General features: G+C 49.7%; 1 protein-coding gene across 2 annotated transcripts; it reads left to right on the top strand.

The window, feature by feature from the left end:
- The first annotated feature begins 5,546 nt into the window (after positions 1-5,546).
- On the top strand, positions 5,547-11,985 carry RPS9 (ribosomal protein S9). 2 transcript variants are annotated; one of them, XM_030819732.1, is made up of 5 exons: positions 5,550-5,609; positions 5,868-6,000; positions 6,207-6,329; positions 10,611-10,797; positions 11,730-11,985. In XM_030819732.1, the coding sequence occupies exons 2-5, from the start codon at positions 5,904-5,906 to the stop codon at positions 11,905-11,907; spliced, it is 585 nt and encodes a 194-aa protein (XP_030675592.1). In that variant the 5' UTR covers positions 5,550-5,609; positions 5,868-5,903; the 3' UTR covers positions 11,908-11,985. The 2 variants fall into 2 exon arrangements, with proteins under 2 accessions (XP_030675593.1, XP_030675592.1); XM_030819733.1 differs by lacking the exon at positions 6,207-6,329 and having other exon boundaries at positions 5,547-5,609.
- Positions 11,986-20,258: the final 8,273 nt, after the last annotated feature.

Raw genomic sequence — 20,258 nt, 5'->3', positions numbered from 1 at the left:
ATGTCTGTATATATGTGTGTATACATATATGTGTGTGTATATGTGTGTATACATATATGTGTGTGTATATACGTGTGTATACACATGTGTATACACATATATGTGTGTATATGTGTGTATACATATATGTGTGTATATATGTGTGTATATATGTGTATACATATATATGTGTGTATATATGTATGTGTGTGTATATATATATATATATAGGCTGGGCATGATGGCCCACACCTGTAATCCCACAGAACTTTTGGAGGCTAAGGCAGGAGGATTGCTTGAGCCCAGGAGTTTGAGACCAGCTCTGGCAACATTGTAATACCCCATCTCTACAAAAAATAATTAAAAAAAAAATTAGCCAGGGACCCCTTGAGCCTGGGAAGTTGAGGCTGCTGTGAGCTGTGATTGCACCACTGCACTCCAGCCTGGGAGACAGAACAAGACCGTGTCTCAAAAAATATATATATATGTGTGTGTGTATATATGTAAATACACATACACGTGTGTGTATATATATGTGTGGATATAGATCATGAAAGGAAATGAGTATTGTAATTTTAGGAGTTCAGAGCATGGGGAGAATCTCAGGAAGGACTCTGGAAGGCGTTCTGCTTTTTCATGGCCTGGGTAGTGGTTGAGAATTTTTTTGATACTGTACATTTATATTTTAGACTCTTTTTTGGATGTGTTATATTCTGCAATTTCTATAAAAGCTAAAACATGTATATGTATAAAATATGCACTTATGAAATCATTTACCCATGTTTTTGCTTAAGAAAGTACTGGAACACTACCATTATTTCAATAATTACACCTTTATCTTATCAATATGCAGTTTTATTTTGTCACATTTATTTTGTCGGTGTAATACATTCACACGGTGAGGCCGGGCATGGTGGCTCATGCTTGTAATCCCAGCACTTTGGGAGGCCAAGGCGGGCGGATCACAAGGTCAGGAGTTCGAGACCATCCTGGCCAACATGGTGAAACCCTGCCTCTACGAAAACTACAAAAATTAGCTGGGCATGGTGGCGGGCGCCTGTAATCCCAGCTACTCGGGTGGCTGAGGCAGGAGAATCACTTGAATCTGGGAGGCGGAGGTTGCAGTGAGCCAAGGTCGCGCCACTGCACTCCAGTCTGGGCAACAGAGCTAGACACTGTCTCAAAAAAACAAAAACAAACAAAAACTTTCATATGGTAAAATTCTGGGGCTGAAAGTCTCCACCTCTAGTTCTTCAATTTCTTCCCCCCATGTTTCATTCTTTCTCTTTTTTGTGTGAATTGAGCAGCCTCTGGAACCAGAATAGGTTTAGAGAGACTCCCATCTCCCCTCTTTCTTGCCATTCCCAGTAAACAGACTTCATAGAATCTCAATTTCCTGTAAGTTTAGATTAATTTAAAATACGACACTGGGCCGGGCATGGTGGCTCACACCTGTAATCCCAGCACTTTGGGAGGCTGAGGTGGGCAGATCACCTGAGGTCAGGAGTTTGATATCAGCCTGGCCAACATGGTGAAACCCCATCTCTACTAAAAATACAAAAAAAAATTAGCCGGGCGTGGTAGCACGCGCCTGTACTCCTAGCTACTCAGGAGGCTAAGGCAGGAGAATCACTTGAACCCAGGAGGCAGAGGTTGTACTGAGCCAAGATCACACTACTACACTCCAGCCTGGGCAACAAGAGCTAACTCCGTCTCAAAAAAATAAAAAGAAAAGAAAAAAATGGCACTAACCCCTGTCTGGCCAATACTCTCTTCTTTGTGCCTCCTTCATAAGTGGCTTTGTAAGTCTATTCTCCACCCTTTCTCCTCTCTACAATAAAGTACTTAGAAGTCTCATTACCTCTGTCATGAGTCTCCCCTCTGAAAAGTTCCTCATTTAAAACTCTTGTGGCCAGATGTGGTGGCTCAGACCTATAATCCTAGCACTTTGGGAGGCCAAGGTGGGAAGATCAGTTGAGCAGGTGAGCTCAGGAGTTAGAGACCAGCCTTGGCTGAACATAGTGAGACCTCATCTCATCTCTATTTAAAAAAAAAAAAAAAAAAAAAAAGTTTGTGACTGGTGACCCCACATATTGTCAGTCAACAAATTCTATAGGTGCCATGTTCAAAGCACTGTGGATCCACAGTTTGGCCCCACCCTCCACCTTCACTGCCAGTATCTTAGAAAAACCAAACCATGGCTCATTTGGTCTTGATAGCTTCCTAACTCATCCCCTGCCTTCTATTCTTGCCCCTCTATTGTCTGTTTTCAACAGAGCAGCCAGAATCATCATTTTAGTCAGACCGTGTCACAGCTCTGTCTAAAACTTTCCTGGAGTTTTCCATCTCAGAGTAAAACTCAGAGGTCCCACTTTGCAGCTTCCTCGTGAACTGACCATGTGCATCCTCTTCCTTGCTTATTATTATTATTATTATTTTTATAATTTTTTTATTTTTGAGACACAGTTTCTATTGTCCAGGCTGGAGTGCAGTGGCACAATCTCGGCCCACTGCAGCCTCTGCCTCCTGGGTTCAAGTGGGTTCAAGCGATTCTCCCACCTCAACCTCCCAAGTACCTGGGATTACAGACGCCTGCCACCACGTCCGGCTAATTTTTTATATAAAAATATACTAAAAAGTAGAGATGGGGTTTCACCATGTTAGCCAGGATGGTCTCGATCTCCTGACCTGGTGATCAGCCCGCCTTAGCCTCCCAAAGTGCTGGGATTACAGGCATGAGCCACCACGCCTGGCCAACATTTTCTTTTCTCTAGCTTAATTCATCATAGGAATACAGAATATAATACATATAGTGTACAAAATATGTGTTAATTCACTATGTTATTGGTAAGGCTTCCAGTCAACTACGAGTAATTTTTTTTTTTTTTTTTATCCTGAGACAGTGTCTTGCTCTGCCACCTGGGCTGGGGTGCAGGGGCATGATCGTGGTTCACTGCTGCCTCAACCTCCTTGACTCAAGCAATCCTCCCACCGCAGCCTCCCAAGTAGCTGGAACTATGGGCACACACCACCACACCCAGCTAATTTTTCTGTTTTCTGTAGAGTCTGCGTTTCGCCATGTTGCCCAGGCTGGTCTTGAACTCCTGGGCTGAAGTTCTCTGTCCACCTCAGCTTCCCAAATCCCACCTGGGATTACAGGTGTGAGCCACGGTGCCTGGGGCCTAGTAGTTAAGTTTTGGGGAAGTCAAAAGTTATATGCAGATTTTCAGGTTTTCTTTTTTCTTTCTTTTTTTTTTTTTTTTTTGAAGCAGTCTTGCTCTGTTGCCCAGGATGGAGTGCAGTGGTGCGATCTCGGCTCACTGCAACCTCCATGTCCTGGGTTCAAGCGATGCTCTTGCCTCAACCTCCTGAGTAGCTGGGATTACAAGCACCTGCCACCATGCCTGCCTAATTTTTGTATTTTTAGTAGAGACCAGGTTTTGCCATGTTGGCCAGGCTGGTCTCGAACTCCTGACCTCAGTTGATCCACCGGCCTTGGCCTTCCACAAAGTGCTGGGATTACAGGCGTGAGGCACCGCACCCGGCCTATATGGAGGTTTTCGGCTGAGCTGGGGGTCAGTGCCCCTCGCCCCCGGACTGTACAGTCAGCTGTGTTAAGATATTAAGCACCTTCAGTACACAAGGCTCTGGGCTGGTTTTCTTTTTTTTTTTTTTTACTCTAAATCATCAAACCCTATGAGGAAAGTCCTGTTACCTTCTCCCATTTAGCACTCTTGAAGAGGCTAATTTGCCTAAGATCAAGAGCTCGTCAGTGACAGCTGAGGTTCAAACGCAGATCTTTTTTAAGACTTGAGAACCTACAGGTTCAACCACTATTATAAAACCATCTCTGTAATCACGAGGCATCCGGAATTTGTGGAGCTTGGACTTCCTCCTGAAGGGAGTGAAAACTTATGGAAGTCTTTTCCTTCCACGTTTCCCCCTTCCAGATGAATAATATATGCGTGTTCAAGATACAAAAATGCATAAAATTTGGCCGGGCATGGTGGCTCACACCTGTAATCCCAGCACTTGGGGAGGCTGAGGCGAGTGGATCACTTGAGCCCAGGAGTTCAAGACCGGCCTGGGCAATATGGCAAAACCCCGTCTCAAAACAACAAAACAAACAAAAATCCCATAAAACTGAACAAGGTAGTTTGTAAGATATGGAAGTACAATGCAGATGACAATAATGACGATGGTAGCTAACACTAGGCGCTTTATTTATGCCAGACACTCTCCTAAACGCTGGATAGACTCTCACTTAATCCTCACAAGCTTATGAGGTAGGCACTACCATCATTCCCCGTTTTACAGAGGAGGACGCCGAGGCACAGAGTGATTGAGAAACTTGTCAAAGACACTGCAGCTAGCAAGTGGCGACGTGGCGTTTGAATCCAGGCATCCGGATGGTGTGGATGCCGTGGAAGAGAAAGGGGCGGGTGGGACTGCTTCCTGAGGAGATGCTGTCTGTCGAGGCAGCAGCGTAGGGAAGACAACTGAAGAACACGAGCTGTGGAGACAGACCATCGCATTCGGAGTGGAGAGATGGGTGTACAGACAGACAATAACCAGACTATATATGAAAAGAGAACTCTAGGTCAGGCGCGGTGGCTCACACCTGTAATCCTAGCACTTTGGGAGGCTGAGGCGGGTGGATCACTTGAGGTCAGGCGTTTGAGACCAGGAGTTCAAAACCCCGTCTCTACTAAAACTATAAAAATTAGCCGGGCATGGTGGTGGGCGCCTGTAGTCCCAGCTTCTCGGGAGGCTGAGGCACGAGAATCGATTGAACCCGGGAAGCGGAGGTTGCAGTGAGCGGAGATCGCACCACTGCACTCCAGCCTGGGTGACGAGCGAGACTCCGTCTCAAAAATTAAATTACTGATAATAGTATTCATACCCCTTAAGTGGGTATTGGTAATAGTACCATGGGGGGGGGGGGCAACTTCTCTGAGAGTGCTCCGTAAGTATGTATTGAAGATTGAGTAAATACATTTAAAATTCTTAGAACAGTATGTGGCACATAGAAAGCGTCCAGAATGCCACATTATTGTTAGTGACAAATAATCTCGGCTGGGCGCGGTGGCTCATGCCTGTAATCCCAGCACTTTGGGGGGCCACGGCGGGAGGCTCTCTCGAGGCCAGGAGTTCAAGGACAGCCTGGGAAACATGGCAAGACGCCGACTGTTAAAAAAAAAAGTTACCCGGGCGTCGTGGCGTGTGCCTGTAATCCCAGCTACTGGGGAGGAGGTGGGAGGATCGCTCGAGCCCGAGAGGTTGGTCGGGGCTGCAGTGAGCCGAAATCACGCCACTGCACTCCAGCCTGGGCGACAGAGCGAGACCCTGTCTCAGAAAGAAAGAGAAAAACCACCGTCCAGCGGCGGAGAAGGAAGGTTCTCCCTACTCAGGTTTCCACTCCCTGGCCGGAAAAAACCTAGTCCTCCCAGGTTAGCACGCCGCTCTAGCCCAGCCTCACGTCTCCACTGCTTCCCAGCCAGCCAACGCCTCTTCTGATTGGCTCTGACGTGCATGGTGCGTGATAACGTCACGAGGCGCCAGCGTTACTATAAAAGCGCAGCCGTGCCGGTTACGCGCCTCTTTCTCAGCGACCGGGTCTTTCGCTCAGGTGAGGTGCGGTGGTGTGCTTTTTCGCTAGGGTTTGGGCCGGATGGTGGCCTGGGCCTTCCGAGGTTCCATGAGTAAGCTAAAGACGTTAGGGGTGAGAGCAGGGTGGTTGAACGGGAGTGCGGCACGGTTGTGGGGGCGGATACTGACTATGAGACCATTGGAGGTTATTATCGCGAGATTCTATCTGGGCGCCGCGAGGTTTTGGCGTAGTTTTGGGACTGCGCAGGCGCTGCTTGGGGCTCTTAACTCACGCTTCTCTCCCGCGCAGGCGCAGACGGGGAAGCGGAGCCAATATGCCAGTGGCCCGGAGCTGGGTTTGTCGCAAAACTTATGTGACCCCGCGGAGACCCTTCGAGAAATCTCGTCTCGACCAAGAGCTGAAGCTGATCGGTGAGTGGCCAAGGCTTCCGAGAAGTGGTTCGGCTTCCGGGAGGCGGTTAGCACGTGAATGAACGCGCCCAGGGTGCTCGATCTAGTCCGCCCCCTAAATTTGGTACTATTGGTGGTTTAGGAAGGTTTTGTGTATCCAAAGCTGCCAGCCTGGTTTTTGTGCCGGTACGTGGGACCACACTTGTCCACCCCCTTCTCCCCACCAGGCGAGTATGGGCTCCGGAATAAACGTGAGGTCTGGAGGGTCAAATTTACCTTGGCCAAGATCCGCAAGGCCGCCCGGGAACTGCTGACGCTTGATGAGAAGGACCCACGGCGTCTGTTCGAAGGTGTGTATGGGAGTCCACAGCAGAGGGATGGGGTGCAGGGCTTGTGAGGTTAATTCTGCCGTCTGCTGCCTCTGTTCCAGTGATGAGAGGTGTCATTGGATAAATGGAGCCAGCCTTTTAACTTTTAGTGGCACTTGTGGAGGAGGAAAAGTGGATCTGGATCAGTCTTTGCCCTGTTTCTTAGGTGTGTGGCTTTTTTGCCCAGTTACTGGACCTTCAGTTTAGTAACGACCAGAGCTAAAGATAGGCCTGGCACACTTGGGCACCTGTCTATATATGATGTCTCAAAACAGTTCTGTTTCTGTGGCCTGTTTGCTGGAGGTGAGAGTAGACTATGCAGTGGAATTTCTGGACTAAGAGATGGTGATAACAGGGTTTGCACATTTGCTTGGTTTATTGTTTTTTTTTTAATTAAACTTTCTCGTTTTATTTATTTTTTTGAGACGGAGTCTTGCTCTGTCGCCCAGGCTGGAGTGCCGTGGCGCAATTTCAGCTTACTGCAACCCCCGCTTCCTGGGTTCAAACAATTCTCCTATCTCAGCCTCCCAAGTAGCTGGGACTACAGACAGGCACACGCCACCACGCCTGGCTAATTTTACTTTTGAGACGGAGTCTCGCGCTGTTGCCCATGCTGGAGTGCAGTTGTCGCAATCTTGGCTCCCTGCAAACTCCGCCTCCAGATTGCAAGCGATTCTCCTGTCTTAGCCTCCTAAGTAGCTGGGATCACAGGCATGCGCCACCAAGCCTGGCTAATTTTGTATTATTAGTGGAGACGGGTTTTCACCATGTTGCCCAGGCTGGTGCTTGTTTTATTAAGCTGGTCAAGGACATTTAGGTGGTATTTAGCAAAGGCCTGAAGAGGAGAGAATCTGTAAAATGTTTCAGGGAACAGCATTTCAGGTGATGGCTTTAGGAGGGCACGCAGATCGCATGGACTTAGGCTTACTTTACGAATTGCGGCGAAATATACATTAACTTGAAAATGTACCATCTTAATCGTCTTGTTTGAAAGTCTACTCTGAGATGCTGTGTTATTGGAGTGCTTTCTACAGCAGATTGGCATGACCGAGATTGGCGTTAGTATATCCTGAGACGCTGCTTTTGCCTGAGTTTGGGTAGTCATGACTTATGGTGAAAAGCAGTCTCTACACCTGAGCCCTGACTGTTAAGCATGAGAGGGGTCATCCATATTAGGCATTGAGAAAGTCCTGGAGCATGTTTAGCCACAGATTATCACAGTTTGTCCCAGGTTTGCAGATGTTAGAAGCTTTTTTTTAAAATAGGCACAGGATCTTGCAGTGTTGCCCAGGATGGTTTCCAACTCCTGACCTCAAGTGATCCTTCCATAGTGCTGGGGTTACAGGTGTAAGCCACTGCACCTGACCCTTTCATTCTTTTCGTCAATTTGTAGACCCTGTTGACAATCTCATGAACGTGCTGGAGATCCCTCCCCCATGGATACCGATGCTGGGTGGGAGTTCATCCCAGAGTTCTGTGGGGAGTGGGCTACAGCTGGTTCTGGTATTAGGGAGGACTTCTAAATATAGATCCTAATTGCAATGAAACTTAGTCATGTGGGAAAGCGGTGCAGATGTCTGAGGGTTATTTGTGGTTTTCCAAGGCAGAAGTGAAAATTCCCAAGGGGTACACAGCTGTTCAGGTGAGTACACTTTCTAGTAAATGAAGCCATCTAGCCTAGCCAGGGACAGGAAGGAGGAGCTTGGATGTTTGCTCTTTAGTGTAATCCTGCCTTGATTCAGATCCAGCCTTTCCCACTAAGATGTGTGACTGGCGAGATTGAGTCTTGTCTGTTAAGACTGAACAGCCGCCAACATTTGGCTGGCAGTTAATCAACAGATAGAGGCCCGGCGTAGTGGCTCATGCCTGTAATCCCAGCACTTTGGGAGACCGAGGTGGTCGGATCACTTGAGGTCAGGAGTTCGAGACCACCCTGGCCGACATGGTGAAATTCCATCTCCACGAAAAATACAAAAATTAGCCGGGCATGGTGGTGTGCCTGTAATCCCAGCTACTCAGGAGGCAGAGGCAGGAGAATTGATTGAACCTGGGAGATGGCGATTGCAGTGAGCCAAGATCCGCGGCACTGCACTGGGTGACAGTGAGACTCAAAAAAACCACGAATTTCCCCCTCAGCACAACTGTGAAGAAATGTAGGAGTCATGTCCATTTTTCAGATCAGAAAGGAAGGCGTTGTAATACCTAATTGCTTTGTATGAGGACAAGGACCTGTTTCCCACTGAGGTCCTCCCTGGTTTGCATTTTTACAGTATTTTAAATTCTCCTGGTGCATTGGCCCAGTGGCGCCTCAGCAGCAGGACATGCTTTTGTTGCAGGTGTAAGGTTTATTGTGCTGTTGAAAACTACTGTCTTCATACTTAAAGGTTTTGCCTGTGGCTGACCCTCGTGTTCTTTTTCAGGAGATAGATGGTTTAATAAATGTGGGCCGGGTGCAGTGGCTCACGCCTGTAATCCCAGCACTTTGGGAGGCAGAGGCAGGCGGATCACCTGAGGTCGGAGTTTGAGACTAGCCTGACCAAAGTGGAGAAACCCCCTAGTCTACTAAAAAAATACAAAATTAGCCGGGCGTGGTGGCGCATGCCTGTAATCCCAGGCTAAGGCAGGGCAATCCCGGGAGGCGGAGTTTGCAGTGAGCCGAGATCACACCATTGCACTCCAGCCTGGGCAGCAAGAGCGAAGCTCTGTCTCAAAAATGATAATAAATGTGAAACACATTTTTAAAAATCATGCCTTTGTTGTGCCTAATGGTGATGATCTCACTTTGTCTCCCAGGCCAGAGCACAGTGGCGTGGTCGTGGCTCACTGCAGCCTGGACCTCCTGTGCCTAAGTGATCCTCCTCAGCTCTAGTAGCTGGGACCACAATCCACCATGTATCACCATGCCTGGCTAATTTAGTTTTACTTTTTTGTTTGTTTTGGTACAAATGCGGTCTCACTATGTTGCCGAGGCTAGTTTCAAACTTCTGGACTCAACTGATCCTCCTGCCTCAGCCTCCCAAAATACTGGGTTGATAGGCCAGGCATAAGGTACTGTGCCTGGCTGAAGTTTCTATTTTCTAATGTAAAGACAAAAAGGTGTGAAGTGTCCAAAGAGGTAAATGATCCCAAACTCATTTTCATTGCCTTTTCGACATGTTTTTGTATTTTGATATTCAGGTGTTTAAATATCCTCTGGTGTTGAGTGTTAAAAAAGAACAAAAATTGAAGCCATAGTATGACATAGGTTGCTGGAAATGTACACGGCTGGTGTTTCCATTTTGATTCTCCCTACCTGTAACTGCTCCCTACTGGGAAGACTTTGGGTCCTCACAAAGTGAGCTAGCTTTCTTTCAAACTGCTTGGAGGGTAACAGTGCCAGGAATATCAGAAGTGCCTGATGCATGTGGATCTATTTATGAAAGCTTGCTTGAATGGTTTGCTATAACTAGTAAGAGCCACTTTTTATAAAAGTGCACATAAGGAAAAAAGTTTGAGGTGTTTACCCCAGTGTCAAGGGGCAGTTGATTTGCTGAACGCGTGTGGGATTATAGCAATGAGTGGGAGCCCAGGGGAAGGCGTTTGTCCCCGGGGCCCTGGGGCTGTGGGCAAGGGCAGTCCAGAGTATTAGCTAGAAGCCACGGCTTTGGACAGGGTAAGGAGCAAGCCGTCCTGAGCCTGGGGTTGGAAGAAAGGTGTAGCTGACATATGTTGGATATTTTATGCATGCAGTGCATTGTTACGTTATATACATACTATATATATTTTTGGTGGAAAATTTCATACAGAATAGTAAAATAAATGACATGTACTTAACTGGAAAAATTCTAGTGTTAGAAATTACTTTTCTCTTCCTAAAAGGTGTAGATACTGCTATTTATGGCACAGGGAATGTGATTTAATCTCGCATCTGGTTAATCAGAAGAGCGAGCTTTCTGGACTGAGGGGATGAACTCTTAAGCACTGTGCTTTGTTGCGGTGGTAGTGGCTTAATAGCAGCTGCACTTGGTCTTTTGCAGACTGAGTCCCTGTAAGGAGATGATTTCCTCACGTGATCCGTCTCCCAGAGTGCTGGGATTACAGGTGTGAGCCACCACGCCCAGCCCATAGGGTGGTTTTGACAGTGACATGGGTCACGGTGACTGGTGCTGTACTACCTGTGCCTCACCACCACGACATGGAGCTACCAAGAGGTGGAACAAGGATTTGAAGCCAAGAAGCCTGAGGTCAGAAGGCTGAATCAGTGTTTCCTCCCACTCTTCCCAGGCAACGCCCTGCTGCGGCGGCTGGTCCGCATTGGGGTGCTGGATGAGGGCAAGATGAAGCTGGATTACATCCTGGGCCTGAAGATAGAGGATTTCTTAGAGAGACGCCTACAGACCCAGGTCTTCAAGCTGGGCTTGGCCAAGTCCATCCACCACGCTCGCGTGCTGATCCGCCAGCGCCATATCAGGTACCACCTCTGATGGGCACCTGAATCTTCCTCCATCTGCCCCTCTGATGGTTGCCCTCACTAAGCCTGCTGTCCCTATCTCCTATGCAGCCCTTGGAGGTGATGGGTGTGAACTCACCCAGAGGGTACAGATTCACCCTTGCACACAGCTCACCAGGGAGCTGGGGCAGCCTCCTGCCCCAATAGCCCAGCGCAAGGGTCACTGCGGCTCTAGCCGTACACCTTGTGAAGGCCTCTGCCAGGCATGTGGGCAGCTGGACAGGTAACAGCTCTTGGTGTCCCCAGTGGAGGGAGAGAACCAGCCTCACCTCGCTTGGGTGGTGGGTTCAGCTGTCTCCTGGCTCTCTTGTGAAGTTGATTCCAGACCCTAATCCATGACTGCATTCTGGGTACTCAGTGTGCCCCTTCTGTAACGTGGCACCATTGAGGGGGAGGAGCTGTACAGAAAGAGGGCAAGATGTTTGCGTTTAGAATCTTCGCCCCAGCCCTTCACGAACCCTGTGAGCCGTAGGCAGAGCCTTGTGTGTCAGTGCTTTCGTCGGAGACGTAGCCTCGGGTTGCTGCGTTATTGTGGGCATTGCTGCCGCGCGTGGTAATACAGCTCAGTGTCAGGCGTGGGGTTCAGGATGTTTCAGACTCGGAACTTGGGGGTTCTTACACGGCCACCTCATTTGCTTTGTAGTCTTAGGTGGGATGCTTTTGAATTTCTCCTATAAAATGGGGTTGAGAAACTCATCTGAAGCATTTTTGGGGATTAAGGTGATACCCTAAAACCCCGAAGGGTGCCCATAGGATCAGGTGCACCCTTCCCGCAGTGCCTTGGTTTCTGCAGCCATGGCAGCCTCACAGCGTGGGTGAAGAGGAGAGAGTGGTGCCTTAGCTGGGGTTAGCGTCCGTTTCTCCAGTCCACTTCACTTTGTCACCTCTTCCAGGGTCCGCAAGCAGGTGGTGAACATCCCGTCCTTCATTGTCCGCCTGGATTCCCAGAAGCACATCGACTTCTCTCTGCGCTCTCCCTATGGGGGTGGCCGCCCGGGCCGTGTGAAGAGGAAGAACGCCAAGAAGGGCCAGGGTGGGGCTGGGGCTGGAGACGACGAGGAGGAGGATTAAACCCACTTGTCCCTCCTGGGCTGCTGGATTGTGATTGTCTTGTTTTCCTGCCAAATAAACAGGATCAGCGCTTTACAATTGGTGTGTGGGGGTCTCTCCTCGGCTCACTCACTTCCGGGTGATACTTGGGAGTGCCTACCAGTTAGTGGTCCCTGGCCTCTCAGTACTTTTCTACAGTAGTGAACACACATCTTTACCAGAAACTTCTGGCATCAGGGGAGAGGCGAATGGTATTTTTGGAAAAACTGAGTCAAAACCAGAAGGAAATTCCGAGTAAGCCGGCGTTTGCATATAGGGGTGGGAGGGAGCCAGTGATTGCTAGGCAGGGCAGGTGCCACGTGGAGGTGGGGGCCTGCCCTGCCTGCTGGCCCTGGGACCCTGACCCCACCCAGCAAGAGACAGGTGGGACGGGAGCTGACCTGAGTCTGACGGGTTGTTGGGGAAGGTGATGAACTATTAGTGATTGTTGGGGAGCACTTCACAGAATTTGCTTGTTAGTTTCAAAGCTTGTGATGTGGTTGATGTTGGGCAAGTTCCCAGTTTTGTCTTCACATGTAGGGGAAGTGGGTTAGCGTAGGGGAAGGGGCGTTGAGGGAACTGTTCGTCCTATCCACGGTTGGTGCTTCTGTGGACTCATGGTCAAGAGGTTGGCAGGCTTCCCTTTTCTCGGCCTTGTTGATCATCTGTGTTGGGAAGGGGTTTGGTTTCTGAGGAAGTGAGAAACCTGAAATTGTGCAACTCCCTCAGGCTGCAGGCTGTAGTTGATTGGGTCCTTATCTGGAGGCCTTCAGGGTTTGAGGTCAGTGCAGGGACAGTTCTGGAACACAGCTGAGTTACTGTAAACCACGTGGAGAAGTCCATTGCGGCCGACTCGAGCTAGGTGGTTGGCCCTTCCCTCAGGGTTGCTACTTGGAAAATGATGGTGGTCTTGTGTCCATGGGGCCAGCTGCTGCACCGTCTGGGCTCACTGTGGTCTCCTTCCTTGGAGCATGGCGTCTGGGTCTTGTCTGGGCTAGTGGATGGCCAGGGCAGCGTATTCACTGGGCTCCTGGGGGCTCCCCTGGGAGGAAGAGACAGTTGTCTGGTCTAGAGGTGGTGGCTCACCTGGGTGTAGCTCACAATTTGTGGAGTTCCAGATGCAGCAGCCTGGAGGGAGGGGAGAGTGGGAGTTGAGGTATGTGGTTCTGGGGAGAAGCCTATGGGCCTGGAAAGGAAAAGGGTCTTCATCTCAGGGCTCTGTCTACAGAGGCAGCGAACGGGGCAACAGAGGGAGACTCCAGCTCAGGGCTCTGTCTACAGAGGTGGCGAGCGGGGCAACAGAGAGAGACTCCAGCTCAATTTGTAGAGATGGGGTCTCACTGTGTTGCCCCGGCTGATCTAAAACTCTTGGCCTCAAGCAATCCACCCGCCTCCCAAAGCGCTAGGATGACAGGTGTGAGCCACAGTGCCTGGCCTGCATGGGTCTGTTTAATCTCCGGGCCTCTTGCTCTCCCTTTCTTGGTGATTTCCTTGGACCACTTCCCTGTATCATTCACTCCCTCAACTCTCATCACCAGGGATGGCCCTGAGCCCAGGGTCCTGAGCAGAGAACGGGATGAGGGCTGGGTAGGGGCCCCTCACTTGCAACCAGGATGTTGGATGGGGGCGACGGGGGGCCAACCTTGGGCAGGAGGCACTGTGTCCACCGCAGCGTCTGTGCTGGACCCCATGGGAGTGGCTCACAGGGCCCAGGAGGAACAACAAAGATGTTGGGTGGGGGGGACGAGGCCAACCTTGGGCAGGAGGCACTGTGTCCACCGCAGCATCTGTGCTGGCCCCCATGGGGGTGGCTCACAGGGCCCAGGGGGACTTCCGGGAGGTGCCGCCCATTCTAGGTGCTGGGAGATTGGGAGCCCCTTGTCCTGGTCAATGCAGAGCTGTCAAAACCAGCCTCTGAGTTACGCTGAGGGCTTAGGCCGTCTCCAGAGAGCACCAGCGATCCTGGCTGTGCTGAGAGGGAGGGCTGAGGGCTGCCTGGATGCCCCTGCGATGGGGCGGCTGGTATTTAGGGGATGCGCACTCTGGGGCCTGCAGGGAGAGCTCTCACTGGTCTCAACTCCATGCCTTCTGCCTTGTGCTTCCGGCCCAAGAGGTCGGGGTCACCGACCACCCCGTGTCCACCTAAGGCTTCCCTGGACACACAGCAGGGAGATGGGCAATGAGGGTGGGGGTTGTGGCCCTGCCTGTCACCGTCCCCAGCAGTGCAGATGAATTAGACGACTGAGCCACAGAGCCTGGGGGCAGGTGGCATGCTAGGCATAAGGAGCCCTGGGCTCTGTGTTACAGGTCATGTGTTCTCACCAGTGGCCTTGCAGGAGGGGAACAGCCCCTCCCCCGGGCCTCGCTCTGCTCCCCCTGAAGGATGGGGCTGAGGGGACAGCAGGCTCTGGGGGCCTTTCAGACCACCTCACCCAACTCAAATCCAGGGGTGACCCTTGTTCTAGCACGAGGCTAGAGAGGGCAGGGCCTTAGGACACAGCCCACTGTTCTCATTCTAGAGGCAAGCCCCTTCCGTGTCCTGAGCTCTGTAACGCATCTTTTCTTTCGTGAGCCTCGCGATCAGGCGATGTTTATTCAGTGGTTACCACATCCAGGCATGCTGCCGGGAGGAGGGGAGTCATGGGTGAAGCTGATAGGATTCCTGCTGGACTCACGGAGCTTGGGTTTATGAAGACACATTACCCATGTTTAGATAAGAGGTAATTCTGCGCCGGTTTCAACAAGTTGTAGGAAAAAAAACATGCTCATAGGTGAGCAGCGTGCACCTGTCACGGGAGTGAGGGGTCCTTCTGGGGGATGGAGAGACCAAGATGTGAACAGCGAGTGTGGCGCGCGGAGGGCGTCCTCCACCAGAAACAGTGTGGGCTGTTCTCAGACCTGAGAGTGAGCCAAAGAAAGATGGGACCTTGTCATTCAGGGGACTTGTGCACCATGAGGATTTATTGGATGCTATGTTTAAGAAAATGGAAAATCCAGCCAGGCGCGGTGGTTCACACCTGTAATCCCAGCACTATGGGAGGTGGAGGCGGGTGGATTACAAGGTCAGGAGTTCGAGACCAGCCTGGCCAGCATGGTGAAACCCCGTCTCTATACTAAAGACACAAAAAATTAGCCAGGCGTGGTGATGGATGCCTGTAATCCCAGCTACTCGGGAGGCTGAGGCAGGAGAATCACTTGAAACCAGGAGGTGGAGGTTGCAGTGAGCCAAGATCGCGCCACAGCACTCCAGCCTAGGTGACAGAGTGAGACTCCGTCTCACAAAAAAAAACAAAAAAAAAAAACAAAAAAAAAAAACAAAAAAAAAAAAACAGGGAATCTTTAGAAAGCACAGTAGAAACAGGTGTCTGTTTTTACAAGCCCATCACTGCACAGAATGCAATATGGGAGGGTTTTACTAATGGTTAACCATAACCACACGCTAGTGTGAGCCCAGCCGCTAGGCGATGTGCTGATAAGGATTCTAAGTGGTTTACGTGGACTCCTCATGACCTGTGACACACATACATTTACAGTGGAGTGGAACGAGGCAGGAGGGCTTGTCTTTGTCATCGTCTACGAGCTCTGCAGACGCGTCGGCTACATCCAGATCGGCTCAGGGAGCAGCCATCAGAAGACTTACACGTGTTTAATAACTGAGGTTGTGTGTGTCTGGCAGGGGGTGGGTAACTGTGATGAGTTTGGTGTGGCAGAGGGGGAGCCATAGCCTGTGAAGCTGGAAAGTGTATCAGGTTTGGTCATCAACAGGCTTGAACGTGAGGCACAGAACGTGAATCTTATTTTTGGAAGATGGAGCCCCGTTGAAGGAATTTGAGCAGTGGAGGGTCACAGCCAGGTAAGATTGTCAGAAGAGGCCTCGGAAGTGATGAGAGGGATGGACTGGAGTAGGGATGGGAGCCAGTAGGGGGCCAGGAGGGAGGTTGATGCAGTGCACAGACGGGGCGTCCTCCATCTCCAGCTGAGCTTAGACTGTGGGGATGGACCAGCGGACACGGGTGGAGCCGGGTGAGGAGGGATGGGGGCAGTGCGGTTTGGATTTGTTCACTGTGTGTGAAGCAGAAAGTGTGAGGAGCTTTCCCACTCTCTGCCTTGGTTGATGGGAGGAGCCAGTGGGGCCGCCGCAGGACAGATGACCCGCGTGGGAGAAGGAGGCTGGGGGAGATGTTTCTAAGACTGTCAACTTGCTCACAGAGGGAAGCACGAGCTTCCTTCGAGCCTGGGTTTTGTTTTCCCAAACAGGTCCCTTCACTGACTTTCTTTTTTGAGACGGAGTCTCGCTCTGTTGCCCAGGCTGGAGTGCAGTGGCGCGATCTCGGCTCACTGCAAGCTCCACCTCCCAGGTTCACCCAGTCTCCTGCCTCAGCCTCCCGAGTAGCTGGGACTACAGGTGCCCACCACCACGCCCGGCTAATGTTTTGTTTCTTCAGTAGAGACAGAGTTTCACTGTGTTAGCCAGGATGGTCTCAATCTCCTGACCTCGTGACCCGCCCGTCTCGGCCTCCTAAAGTGGTGGATTACAGGCGTGAGGCACCGCACCCGGCCAACTTTCCTATTTTTTTTTTTAAGACGCGGTCTTGCTGTTTCCCAGGGTGGATGGCAGTGGCATGATCTCAGCTCACTACCACCTCCACCTCCTCGGTTCAGGTGATTGTCCTGCCTCAGCCTCCCAAGTAGCTGGATTACAGGCACGTGCCACCACGCCTGGCTAATTTTTGTATTTTTAGTAGAGATGGAGTTTCACCATGTTGGCCAGGCTGTTCTCAAACTGCGTTGGCCTCCCAAAGTGTTAGGAGTACAGGCATGAGCCACCATGCTTGGCCTCTTTTTTCTTTTTCTTTCTTTTTTTTTTTGTTTTTGAGATAGAGTCTTGCTCTGTCGCCCAGGCTGGAGTGCAGTGTGCCATCTCAGTTCACTGCAGCCTCCATCTCCCAGGTTCCAGCAATTCCCCTGCCTCAATCTCCCGAGTAGCTGGGATTACAGACGTGCGCCACCATGTCCGGCTAATTTTTGTATTTTTTGGTAGAGATGGAATTTCACCACGTTGGCCAGGCTGGTCTTGAACTCCTGACCTCAGGTGATCCGCCCGCCTCAGCCTCCCAAAGCGTTGGGATTACGGGCATGAGTCACCACGCCCGGCCTCTTTTCTCTTTGCTTAAAAGATGAGGTCTGTTGCCCAGGCTGGAGTGCAGTGGCACTATCATGGCTCACTGCAGCCTTGACATTGTGGCTCAAGTGATCCTCCCGCCTCAGGCTCCCAAGTGGCTGAGACTACAGACATGCACCTGCACAGCCACTACTTATTTTTGTAGCTACGTCTATCAGCTGGTGAATAGAGAAACAGTGTGGTATATCCTTACAACAAAATATTAACCGTAAAAAGGAATGAAGTATTCATACATGCTACATGGGTGAACCTTGATAATATACTAGATAAAAGCAGTCAGGAAAAGTCACATATGACGCTATTTCATTTATAAGAAGTATCCAGGCTGGGTGTGATGGCTCACGCCTGTAATCCAGCACTTTGGGAGGCCAAGGCAGGTGGATTGCCTGAGCTTAGGAGTTCGAGACCAGCCTGGGCAACATGGTGAAATACCATCTCTACCAGAAATACAAAAAATCCACCTGGCGGCGTGGTGGCATGTGCCTGTGATCCCAGCTACTTGGGAGGTTCAGGTGGCAGGATCGCTTGAGCCTGGGAGGCAGAGGTTACAGTGAGCCGAGATCACACCACTGCACTCCAACCTGGGTGACAGAGTGAGACCCTGTCTCCACAAAAAAAAAAAAAAAAAAAAAAAGGTATTCAAAGAAGGCCAATCGATAGAGGCAAAAAGTAGGTTAATTGTTGCATGGGATTAGGTGGGAGTGATTGCTTAATGTAAACTCGGCTTCCTTCTCGGTATAAAAATGTTTTGGAATGAGATAGAGGTGATGCTTATGCCATATTGTGAATTTACTAAATGCCACAAAATACTGTTGTATCTCAATAAAAATACGTCTGTTGGGCTGGGTGCAGTGGCTATATAGCCTATAATCCCAGCGCTTTGGGAGGCAGGCGGATCACGAGGTCAGGAGTTTGAGACCAGCCTGGCCAGCATGGTGAAACCCTGTCTCTACTAAAAATATAAAAATTAGCCAGGCATGGTGGCATGTGCCTGTAATCCCAGCTACTCCAGAGGCTGAGGCAGGAGAACAGAGTGAGACTCTGTCTGTCTGTCTCTCTCTCTCTCTCTATATATATATAAATATAAATATAAATATATAAATATATAAATATGTATATGTTGGGGATAGTGGTGCGCACATGTAGTCCCAGCTACTTGGGAGGCTGAGGCAGGAGGACCACTTGAACCTGGGAGGTGGAGGTTGCAGTGAGCCGAGATTGCACCATTGCACTCCTGCCTGGGCAACAAGAGTAAAACTCCGTCTCAAAAAAGAACCCCCCCCACCCACCCCACACACACACACTAGTAGATAAAATCAAATACCATTCTGTATGCCATAAATATGTACAATTATTATTTGTCAATTAAAAACTTAAGCTGGGCACAATGGCTCATGCCTGTAATCCCAACACTTTGGGAGGCAGAGATGGGAGGCTCTTGAGTCCAGAAGTTCGAGGCCAGTTTGGGCAACATAGTGAGACCCCATCTCTACAAAAAAATTTAAAATATATTTTTAAAAAACCCTAATACAGTAGTCCCCCTTTATCTGTAATTTTCTTTCTGTGTTTTCGGTTACCTGGTGGTCAACCATGGTCCAAAAACATTAAATAGAAAAGGAATCATAAGTTTTTAACAAAACAAAATATTTCTAAAAATCCAAGAGTAGGCAGGAAAGGGGAGGAAACAACACACAACAGAGGAGACAAAAAGGCACGCCTGAACACAGTCACGTACCGCATAACGGTGTTTCGGTCCACTACACACTGCATATGTGATGGTATAGCGTGTGCATGTAGTAGGTTATAGCACGTAGGTTTGTGTAAATACACTCTGTGATGTTCACACAATGGTGAATTTTTTTTTTTTCTTCTTTTTGAGATGGAGTCTCATTCTGTCTCCCAGGCTGGAGTGAAATGGCACAATTTTGGCTCACTGCAACCTCCGCCTCCCAGGTTCAAGTGATTCTCCTGCCTCAGCTTCCCAAGTAGCTGGGATTACAGGCATGCACCACGATGCCCAGCTAATTTTTGTATTTTTAGTAGAGACAGGGTTTCACCATGTTGAGCAGGCTGGTCTCGAATTCCCAACCTCTGGTGATCCACCCATCTTGGCCTCCCAAAGTTCTGGGATTACAGGCATGAGCCACCACGCCCGGCCAAAATTTTTTAATGATGGATTTCTCAGAATATATCCCTGTTATTAAGTGACATACAATTGTAATGTCATCAGTGATTACATTAAATATAAGTGATCAAAAAGAGATTACAAGATTGGATTTTTTTTTTGAGACAGAGTCTTGCTCTGTTGCCCAAGCTGGAGTGCAGTGGTGTGATCTCGGCTCACTGCAACCTCTGCCTCCCGGGTTCAAGCAGTTCTCTGCGTCAGCCTCCCTAGTAGCTGGGATTACAGGCGTCTGCCACCAGGCCTGGCCAATTTTTGTATTTTTAGTAGAGACGGGGTTTCAGCATCTTGGCCAGGCTAGTCTTGAACTCCTGGCCTTGGGATCTACCCGCCTCAGCCTACCAAAGTGCTGGGATTACAGGCATGAGCCCCTGCGCCTGGCCTGTTGTTTATATTTTATAACATTAAAAAAGCAGAAGGATGAAAAATGTATTATGCAAACACTAATCAACAGATAATTTCACTGTCTTGTTAGTTGTTTTGTTTTTTTGAGACAGTGTCTCACTGTTGTCCAGGCTGAAGTGCTGTGGTGCGATCTTGGCTCACCGCAGCCTCAACCTCCTGTACCCAAGTGATCCTCCCACCTCAGCCTCTCAAGTAGCTGGGACTACAGGTGTGTGCCACCACGCCGGACTGGTTTTATTTTTTGTAGAGATGGGGTCTCACTATGCTGCTCCGACTGACTCGAACTCCTGAGCTCAAGCCATCCTCCCCACTTGCCCTCCCAAAGTACTGGGATTACAGGCGTGAGCCACTGTACCTGGTTATGCTTCCTTTTTATTTTTTTCTTTCTTTCTTTCTTTTTTTTTTTTTTTTGAGACAGAATCACACTCTGCCACCCAGGCTGGAGTGCAGTGGCGTGATCTCAGCTCACTGCAAGCTCTGCCTCCCGGGCTCACGCCATTCTCCTGCCTCAGCCTCCCGAGTAGCTGGGACTATAGGTGCCCGCCACCACGCCCAGCTAATTTT

This window comes from Nomascus leucogenys, chromosome 10 (assembly GCF_006542625.1).
Source record: "Nomascus leucogenys isolate Asia chromosome 10, Asia_NLE_v1, whole genome shotgun sequence".
Classification (NCBI taxonomy): domain Eukaryota; kingdom Metazoa; phylum Chordata; class Mammalia; order Primates; family Hylobatidae; genus Nomascus; species Nomascus leucogenys.
This window is presented reverse-complemented; position numbering and strand designations above follow the sequence as displayed.